At 41.5% G+C, this 10,788-nt stretch overlaps 1 protein-coding gene across 1 annotated transcript in view; it reads left to right on the top strand.

Moving 5' to 3' along the window:
* Positions 1-266: 266 nt before the first annotated feature.
* Positions 267-10,788, top strand: part of Catsperb (cation channel sperm associated auxiliary subunit beta) — a 161,950-nt gene continuing 151,428 nt past the window's right edge. Inside the window, exons 1-6 of the mRNA XM_042055403.1 lie at positions 267-345; positions 2,928-3,016; positions 8,215-8,349; positions 9,046-9,206; positions 9,666-9,762; positions 10,389-10,529. Coding sequence (XP_041911337.1) covers positions 267-345; positions 2,928-3,016; positions 8,215-8,349; positions 9,046-9,206; positions 9,666-9,762; positions 10,389-10,529 — 702 coding nt within the window. The remainder of the gene's footprint in view (positions 346-2,927; positions 3,017-8,214; positions 8,350-9,045; positions 9,207-9,665; positions 9,763-10,388; positions 10,530-10,788) is intronic.

Genomic DNA, 10,788 nt, shown 5'->3' with positions numbered 1-10,788 from the left:
CTGGGGACACGGGATTGTGGAAGTCATGCTGTGCGTCTGTTCCAGGGTTTTGTTGTGATGTGGTGCTGGGGATCAGACCCAGGGCGTGTGTTGCTAGGCAGGCTCTCCACCTCCAGCTCCATCCTTTGCTTTCGTCACAGTACAGAAAATACTTGCAACTGGAAGAGATGTTTTCTTTACCTCTGTGTAGTTGTTTTTATGTCTAAAAACTCAAAATAATATTTTCAGAGTAACTGAATAGAAATTATTTATATTTATTTCAACAGATGGAATCACCACTTCTATATGTTCTGATTCTACTTTTGAATGTGTTTGAATTTTCATCAGCAGTGATATATAATCAACGTAAGTATCAGACTATTTCCTTTCATGGAGTTCTTATTCTTTTTTTTTTTTTTTTTTTTTTTTTTTTTTTTTCGAGACAGGGTTTCTCTATGGCTTTGGAGCCTGTCCTGGAACTAGCTCTTGTAGACCAGGCTGGTCTCGAACTCACAGAGATCTGCCTGCCTCTGCCTCCCGAGTGCTGGGATTAAAGGCGTGCGCCACCACTGCCCGGCTTGGAGTTCTTATTCTTATCCTTTCCTCATTTGCAGTTCAAATATTTAATATTTTTATTTAATAATTCATTTAATATTTTGTCAGTATTTTCTCATTGTTTTCATGTGTTATCTATTTACTCTCGCCCAGGTGTCTAGAAATGTCATTGTGAATCCATTGTTATCAAGTTGTGTATGCAACCTTTTTTAAAATAACACTTTGTCACCTTCAAGTCATAGAATGTTTACCATTAAAAGCAGATTATACATGGCAAATATTTGATTTATTTGAACAGATATAAAATCTTTCCCTTGATGTATGAATTCTCAGGCTACCAAATTGAAAGGAGAATTTCTTGAACAAATACAAAGATAGAATTAGTTCACAAAACTTTAATAATAGAAAAATTTGTTAAGGAAACATCCATTTCCATAGTGCACACATGTTTGAGATCTTCCTGCATCCTAGAATGCATAATAAAATACAGTGGTGTTTAATAAATGGATAGATAGAAGAATTCAGACCTAATCGCAAATGTGCTGTAGAATTCAATGAGCTACAAATTGTCCCAGTGTTTAGTTCAAACATTGTAGTAGGGATTTCTGACATATATGTGGCTATGAGCCAATATTGGGGAAGTCACCAAGGGAGAGAAGTCAGTGAAAAGAGAGATTGTATCTGGCCATGGAAAATCAAGTCGTTAAGGCCGGCATTGTATAGAAGAGAACAGTCTGTCTAGGTCCTTAAAGTGGGTAAAATTTGTATATGCATGTATGAGAAAGTGTGTGCTTCAAAGGCAGCATCGGACACACGGTAAACAATAGTTTGGAGGTAGTAAACTGCAGACTCTGTGAGGGACGCAGTGCATAGTTCAGTCTGACATGAAAGAAGGGATACAATTAAAGTATTCTGAAATAGTGGGAGCTGGCGCATATAGAGGTGCCTGCATGCGAGGCAAAGAAATATTGATTTCAAACTATAACCCTTGGAGGGACACTGACACGCTAACACAGACAAATTGAAGAATAACACTGCAACAATTACATTGTACAGACACTGTGCAGTAAAAAATAAATTTATTCTTAGCTCTGACTAAAATCTAATGGTAAGTTTTCCTCTAATTTTGGTCTAAAATTCAGGCCCTTCCCGGCAACGTCTGTCTGTCTGTCTGTCTGTCTGTCTGTCTGTCCCTCCCCCCTCTCTTTCCAAACTGCAATACATTTTCTGACTTCCATTATAAAGTTAAGTCATGCCTAAAGTATCTAGGCTGGTCTAATTCAGCCCCTCCCTTCCACAATCCCGTGTCCCCAGCAGCTGTCACTGTCTGCTCATCAGCATCCAGAAATTTAAAGTCAATAAAGAACCATACAGAATCCAGATGCCCTGTCTAGTTCCCATCTTTACATGACTATTTTATTTACATGTTATTTTATTCCCTTTTCAAAGGCTTTATTATTTTTAAACTATTCTTTCTATGAATGTCTATACCTAAGCACCTAAGCACATTTTTAAACATTTTGCACCTTTTTTAGAAGTTTTTTTTTGTCTGTACCTAGCATTACTAAGCATCTGCAGTGTTCTCTGGTCATGTGAGACTAATTTAAAACTGCTACGTCTGTCACCCGGCATAGCTCACCTTAGTGCATGGCACTGGTGGCTGATTTCAGCCTGAAGGCAGTCTCTGTACACTGAGCCTATCTGAGAGACCTTGGTCACCAGGAAAACCTGGCAGGAAGCCACATTTGACTCAGTGTTTTGACCTTTTTTTTTTAAAACTTTCTCAGGCCTTATGTGGATATATGTGGCTGGATATATACACAGATTTTTTTCTTTGGTCTATCAGCTTACAAAAAATGACATGGAGACTTATTATTAATTATGAAAGCTTGACCTTAGCTTAGGCTTGTTCCTAACTAGTTCTTATAACTTAAATTAAGTCACATCTTTTAATCTACATTCTTCTTTTGCTGCCAATAGCCGTTAAGATACTGGCCCACTTTGGGCATGGTCGCATGTACTATATATGCATATGTAAAAGCGTGTGTGGGGAGGGGGGCCTTGGCTGCTGGATGCGGTTCTAGCTCCCCGCTCATGCAGAGGACTGCTGATCTCTGAGTTTACCCCTAAATAATGAAATCTTTATTATACTCCATTCTGGACTAGTGTGGGATTTTATTATAAACTGCAACATTTTTTTTTGAGGCAGTGTTTCTCTGTGTTAACAGCCCTGGCTGCCCTGAAACTCGCTCTGTAGACCAGGCTGGTTTCCACACACAGATCCACCTGCATCTGTCTCCCAAGTATTGAGATTAAAGACGTGTACCACAACTACCAGACTTTTCAGGTAAGTCCTTTTAGCTTGACCGGTTTTTGTTGTTTTTGTTTTTTAGGTGATAATGAGAAACACTTTGCTTGCTCCAGCGACCAGTTCCCCAGTGCCCAGAAAATAATCAAGTTGTTTCTTTCCACTAACAGTTTGGTAAAGTCCATTAACTGTATGTATTATAGCCCTTTGGTCCCCTTTAAGGCCAGGTTTAGATGCAGTGACACTGTAGTCTCTCAAGTAAGTGCCTTCTCCTGTCCAGATGGGAAGGTGAGATTCTATGGAATTGTGTCTGTAGTTGGATAGGGTAGCATATTTTTAGCCATCGAGAATCCTGGGTAGCCATGCTCTGTGGGTGTTGTTAAGAAATGATGCCCACCTCTCTTTTCTAGACCACCTGCAACTATCTTCATCGTGATATGGAACCAATTTGTTCTTTTGAAGTTTGACAAAGTAGCCCGTCAGAGAAATGTACCTCACATGATCGTAGGAAAGAAATAGTCCCTGTGTGATAGGGACCGTGCTGCGTCTGTCATTTTGTGTAAGGGGTGGTGTGACCTTTCTGTAGAAGACCAGCTTCGACAGAATTCATGCATTCTGGGGTAGGAGCGTGAGTTTTAGAATTATTAAGCAAAAGGAACAGAGATATGAGAGAATTAAGAGACAGAAACACAGAACAGCCTCCGGAGGGACGTTCAGTGAATACTGAATTTGCCTTTTTTTCCCCCACCTGCTTATATACTTAACTCCAAAAGGGAGGAGGGGCACCAGATTTCATTAACATGATATAAGGAATAGACTTGTATTCTTTGATCTTTTGTCCAGGTGGAGTGGATCCGAGGGGATCCATCTCTACACTCAAAACACTAATTAACCACACCCTTGGTCAGACTCTCGTTTGTAGCCACATCTGTTGTCAACAATTTTGAGAGAGCAAAAATAAGCTCAAACTCTGTGACGTCCAGTCAAGGTGGAGCAGGCTCACGACTCTGTGGGCCCTCATACCTTTCCATTCAAGTGATGGGAGACTTTTAAGTAATCAAACAACAAAACAAAATAAAGCAGAACATTAAAATAGTCATGGGCTAACACCATGTATAATGGCTCAGAGAAAGAGTGCTTGCCTATTGTGCTGAATCCTTGGGTTTGATATGCGTGCACACGTGCACGTACACATGCATGCACGCGCACACATGTCCACACACACACGGACATGCACGCGCACACACACAATTGAAAATTCAGATAGCAATTGCTAGCAAAAACAAACCACACAGGTTATCCAAAATTAGATGACAATTACAATAAAAACACAGAATAACATTCCACCAAGACACATAATTTATCCCTAAGTCCCCTTTAACTTGGTCCCTAATTTCTGTTTGACGTATCAAATAAATACTTAGTTTAAGTTTTGAATTTATAACTCTTGAGAAGCCTGTGCCCTTTTTGGTTGTGATTTTGTACTATAAGAAAGGGAAGGTAGACTTTCCAAGCTGGGGTCAAATCTTGGGGTCAAATCAATATTTATGGCTGTATGCCCTGACACAGATTAATTAACACTTTGGTTTTAGTTTTTCTATTTTAAAAATTATTTGTAGAATTTTTATTTTATTTTATTTATATGGATGTTTTGCCTGCATCTCCATATGTGTGCTACATAGATGTACATATGTGTGTGTGTATGTGTGTGTGTGTGTGTGTGTGTGTATGTGTGCGTGCATGATGCCCACGCAGGCCAAAAGAGGGCATCTAGTAGTTGGGGTTACAGAGTTGTTGCTACAATGTGGGTTCTAGGGATTAAACAAAAGTCCTGTGGAAGAACAACAAGGCTCTTAAGCGCTGAGCCATCTCTGTTTCTATTTTTAGTTTTAAATTAGTATTCTAGCCAATTTATACATAGTTATAGTGAAGTAAATATCACCTTGGCATTGTTTTCAATCATTACATTTTTAAAGTGTTTGTATGTACAATCAAAGTGTTCTGTGTACATTATGAAGCTTGATCTTCATGCATGACCTTTCCCGAGGGAAATCTTTTGCTCTGAGGACTCTGTTAAAAATAGGACTTCCCAGACCAGACCAGTAAGCTGTCTGGTAAGGAAAGGCAGCTGCCACCAAACCTGATGGCCTGAGTGTGATTAACGGGTCCCACATGGTGGGCAGAACTGAAGGCCTCACATGCATGCTGTGGCATAGGTGCTCATACATGCATGTGTAGACAAGCCCACCCCACCACAATAAAAATTTAATTAATGTTTTTAAATCAGACTTCCCCAACACCTCTGTTCCAACGCTCCCTTCACCATTTTATTCTACAATTGATGCCATATTTATTCTTTTGGTCTGTCTTTCCCTCCATCCATCTACAAATCTACTCACTGCTCCAGCCAACAAGTTTGTCTTCCTCACACCCCTCACTGGACTGTGAATTCTACAGTGGCTGGGAGTTCATCAGTTTTACTCACTTCCATAGTTCAAATGCTTTCCACTCTGCCCAACTTATACTAGATATTTTTAATGTTGCTGTCAAGGCCTACTCCTTTGTTTCCATTATTTAGGCAGGATTGGGGTCTTCCACTTAGCTCAGAATAGCCTGGGATTCAGTATTCTCCTGCCTTGGCCTTCTTATTAATTGTTTCTCTCGATGTCTGTGCTATTGGGGTTATATTTAAGAAGTGGTCTCTTGTGCCAATGCGTTCAGTGTACGTCCCACTTTCTCTTCTGTGAGGTTCAGTGTGGTTAGCTTCCTGTTGAGGTTTTTGATTCATTTGGATTTGAATTTTGTGCATGGTGATAGATATGGGTCTATTTTCATTCTTCTACATGTTGATGTCCAGTTATGCCAGAACCATTTATTGAATATGCTTTCTTTTTTCCATTTTATATATTTTGTTTCTTTGTCAAAATTCAGGTGCTCATAGGTGTGTGAATTAATATCTGGGTCTTCAATTCAGTTCCATTGGCCCTCCTGTCTGTTTTTATGCCAATACCAGGCTGTTTTCAGCACTGTAGTTCTGTAGTTTTGAAGTCAGGGATTGTGATGCCTCCAGAAGTTTCTTTGTTGTACAAGATTGTTTTGACTATCCTGGGTTTTTTGCTTTTCCATATGAAGTTGAGTACCATTCTTTTGAGGTTTGTGAAGAATTTTGCTGGGCTTTTGATGGATATTCCAATGAATCTGTACATTGGTTTTGGTAAGATTGCCATTTTTACTATGTTAATTCTACCTACGCAAAAGTATGGGAGATCTTTCCATTTTCTTGTGCCTCTTCAATTTCTTTCTTCAAAGATTTAAATTTCTTGTCATACAAGTCTTCCACTTGTTTGGTTAGAGTTACTCCAAGATATTTTATGCTATTTGTGGCTATTGTGAAGGGTGATGTTTCTCTGATTTATTTCTCAGTTCATTTATCATCTGTGTAAAGAAGGGCTACTGACTTTTTTGAGTTAATCTTGTATCCTGCTACATCACTGAAGGTGTTTATGAGTTTTAGAAGTTCTTTGGTAGAATTTTTGGGATCACTTACGTAAACTATCATATCATGAGCAAATAGTGAGAGTTTGACTCCTTCTTTTCTGATTTGTATCCCCCTGATCTCCTGTGTTTGTCTTATTGCTCTAGCTAGGAACTCAGTAAGTACTATATTTAATAAATATGGAGAGAGTGAACAACCTTGTCTTGTTTCTGATTTCAGTGGGATTGCTGGGAGTTTCTCTCCATTTAGTTTGATGTTCGCTGTTGGCTTGCTGTATATTGCCTTTATTATGTTTAGGTATGTTCTTTGTATCCCTGCTCTCTCCAAGATCTTTATCATAAAGGGATGTTGTATTTTATCGAAGGCTTTTTCAGTACCTAATGTGATGATCATGTGGCTTTTATTTTTCAATTTGTTTATATGGTAGATAAGATTGATAGATTTTCATATGTTGAACTATTCCTGCATCTCTAGGATGAAGCCGACTTGATCATGGTGGATAATTTTTCTGATGTGTTCTTGGATTCAATTTGCCAATATTTTATTGAGTATTTGTGCATCAATGTTCATGAGTGAGATTGGCCTGTAATTCTTTCTTAGAAATGTCTTTGTGTGGTTTGGTTATCAGGGTAATTATAGCCTCATAAAAAGAGTTTGGCAATGTTCCTTCTGTTTCTATTGTGTGGAACAATTTGAGGAGTATTGATATTCTTTGAAAATCTTGTAGAATTCTGAGCTGAAACCATCTGGTTCTGGGCTTTTCCAGTCAAAGTATTTTTAATTGTTAGGAGAGCCTTGAGATAAATCTCAGTGTCTGTCTTAGGTTTTCAGTAAAATTCAGCATTTATGATGTGACATTTCCACAGCTATCTTTAAAGTTTTTTATTAATATTACTTGATTGATTCTTAGGGAATTTCATATCATGCACCTCAATCCCACTTATTTCTCAGTTTTTCGGTATCTGCCCCTTCACCTTTTAGTGTTGCCCCCTGACGAGGAAAACTAAAAATGAAATAACATAAGAAACAATAAATAAAATAAACATGTAAAAATAAATAAAGTAAAAAATGCACATAAGAATATTGATTTAATAAACAAACAAACAAACAGCAACCCCTACTTGGTTCCTTCACCTTTCCACCTCTCTGTCAATTCTTCATTTGTCTTGCTGGCCTTGGTACCTGCTGTGTATCATGCAGTAGACTCCTTTGTCCAAACAGTTTTACTTGCAAATGTTAATTGTGTAATGTGTTGTTGGTCAGGTTCAAGGCCTCTGGCTTCTGGTATACTGTCAATACTGGACCCTTATTGAAACTCCTCTCAGATATCCTGAAGTTGCCCAAATCATGGAGATCCTGTGGTTACAGTTCCACAGGCCCAGTCCCTGCCCATGCTCCAGCAGATCATATGTGGGGTAGATGTTGGGGAGTGTCTACTCATAGCCCTGAACGTGTGTCTGGGCTGTAGCTGGACTGTTGACTGGGCCACTGGGACAACCCTCCTGAGATAAGGCATGGAGCTAGCTTTCACACACTGGTGATAAGAAGTAGGACCAACTTTCCCCTGTGTGTGTGTGTATGTGTGTGTGTGTGTGAGAGAGAGAGAGAGAGAGAGAAAAAGAGAGAGAGAGAGAGAGAGAGAGAGAGAGAGAGAGAGAGAGAGAGAGAGGGTCAAGTGGGTAAACAGGCTCTCCAATTAGGGGTGAGGCCAGCTTTCCCATGCCAGGGTCATTGGGGTCTCTTATCCCAGGGCCCGGAGGGGTGGGGCCAACTCAATGTGGGTCTTTGTACTTCAACACCATTACAACATTCGGTTTACATGGACCTTTGTGGTAATACAGGCAACAGACATCAACACAGACTCCAGCTGCGGCAGGACCACAGACACAGACAGGCTATCAGTAGCAGTCTGGGCTTGGATGTCACCATGGCCCTGGGTAGCAGTGAGGCCTTTTTGACTGGCATAGGCCCAGGAGCAGCCTGGTTCCCAGACTCCAACATGGTCCTATGGGTCAGTTCAGACTTCAGGTAGTTGCACGGCCTTCAGTGGTAACAGAAGTCAAGGATCTCAAAACAGACCCCAGCTGCAGTAGGGCAACAGACTCACAGCTTGGGTCCAGGAATCAACATGGTCCCTGGTGGTAGCATAGGCTACCCCAATCTGTATGGCCCTAACAGCAACATGACTCTCAGGCACTCGCATAACCTCAGGTGTTGGCCTAGACCCCAGGCAGACCTACTTCCTTTGACGGTAACTGGAGCCATGGGCATCTATACAGATCCTTGCTGTAGTAGGGCCATAGACCCTGACATGGTCCCCAGCAGCAGCTCAGGCCCAGATGACATCATGGCTTGGTGGCAATGCAGGCCACTCAGCTTGACGTGGCAGTAGTACAACCCTCAGAGCCTAACATGGCCATAGGTGGCAGCTCAGAAGCCAGGCATCCTTGTGGTCCTTGGTGACCATTTTGGCTATGGACATCAACACAGACTCCAGGTACTGTAGGACCATGCACCTAGATATGGTACTAGGCAGCATCCCTGGCCTGGATGTCACCATGGCCCCAGGTGGCTGCACACGGCACTCAACCTGGCTGCAAGGTGGACAACAAAATGACCCCAGGTGGAGGCCCAGACTCCGGGCATCCACTTGACCTTTGATGGTAACTGGTGCCATGGACATTAACACAGACCTTTGCTGCGGTAGGTTCATGGACCAAAACATGGCCCTTGCCTGTCTCCATGGCTCCGGGTGGCAGCTCAGGCCACACAGATTGAGATGGCCCCGGCTGTGGCATGGCCCTCGGACACCAATGTGGCCATATGTGGGGGTGTCCCAGATCTTGGGCATCCTCAGGGCTTTTGGTGGTAATTGCAGTCATGGATATCAACAGAGATTCAGAGACTCAGGGTCATGAGCCCAGACATAGCCTTAGGCAGCAGTCCATGATCCAACATCACCATGGCCCTGGGTAGCAAACAGGCCTCCCACAGTAGCCTGTTCCTCATCACCTTTGTCTCTTCAGATCTGTCTCTCTCCCCAGGACAGGAACCATTCAATCCATCTCTCTCCCATATCTCACCATGAATTTGCTTACCATAATGGTGCTTGACCACCTAGTACAGCAAGGCGCTTGGTGGGTGCGTAGTTATTTCTCCCTGCCTAGGGCAAATGGTCCTAAGAAGACGTGTTTGTCTGTCCCCCTCTGCCAACCTGGGTGCGCACATGTGTGTGTGTGTGTGTGTGTGTGTGTGCGCACGTGTGCATGTGTGTCCATTTCTGCCCACTTGGTCCTAATGGCATTGTAGTTTCTTCTTTCTGCCCAGGGCAAACAGCTCTGGGAAGGCAAGTGTATGTCTGAAGCAGACCATGTCAGATGTGGGCGGGGGAATGCGAATCAACCCCACACTAGCTCCGAATAGGGTATAGTAAGGTGTTCTTTATTAAAAGGGTGCTCACGGATCACAATGAGGAATCAGGAATGGAACCCAACATCCAGGTGTGGGGAGAGAGTGAGAGGGCGGCCCCAAGGGCTTTTTGGTACCCAAGGACATGCCCCACCTGGTCCAGCCTCTCAAAGGCCATTGGGCCCCACCTGGTCCAGTCTCTCAAAGGCCATTGGCTGAAGGAGGTTTCCCATCTTGTATCCATCTCTGCCTGCTCCCCACATCTCTTTTAAGACTGGGAAGTGGACAATAAATTTAAATCCCTTTTAATTTAGTCACAGCACAACAGTTTTAATAAAATCATATTTTCTACATGTGAGACTAGTTGGCTTTCATTTTATAGTCATGAAAAATATAAAGTTACAATTTTATGACTAGAACACTTTCATAAGGATGGATTAAAATCTTAGGACGTTAAATAGGTTACTGAGTTCCAAGGACATGCTCCTAAAAATAGGTTCTCCTCACTGGAGGTGGCAATCATTAAAGACAGAATTTTATCAGCAGTGGTTTCTCACAAACTTATCCTCACTAATAAATTAATGCAATATGCTTCTCCACATTAAATTTTCATTACTTGTTATATTTCTTTCTTTCCTAAAGAAAGTCTACTGTTTCTTCCAAAGTGAAAACATGGATTCTTCAAGGGGAATTTTGGGTGTATTTACAGCAGGAGGCATGGCTCCCAAACTGATTGTCATGAACAGTACATACCATGACGGCTTCCACTTCAAGTTAACTCTGGTAATTATGTATTGTTTTATACTGTGTTTTTTTTTTATTGAGAATAAGCATGCTCTTATTGGATGTCTTTTTTTTCATGTTGAAAATTCAGTAATGTTTCTCTACAAATGTTTTAAAGCCAACAATATATGCTGTGCATTACATTCCTTCATGCTGTGTGAATATATGGCACTGTGGCTAAAAAAAGCTAAATGGCCAATATCTAGGTAGGATTACTGGGGCAGAGAAAATGCTGGAAAGAAGGGCAGAGTTGCAAGGA

This window comes from Arvicola amphibius, chromosome 7, assembly GCF_903992535.2.
Source record: "Arvicola amphibius chromosome 7, mArvAmp1.2, whole genome shotgun sequence".
NCBI classification, from domain to species: domain Eukaryota; kingdom Metazoa; phylum Chordata; class Mammalia; order Rodentia; family Cricetidae; genus Arvicola; species Arvicola amphibius.
This window is presented reverse-complemented; position numbering and strand designations above follow the sequence as displayed.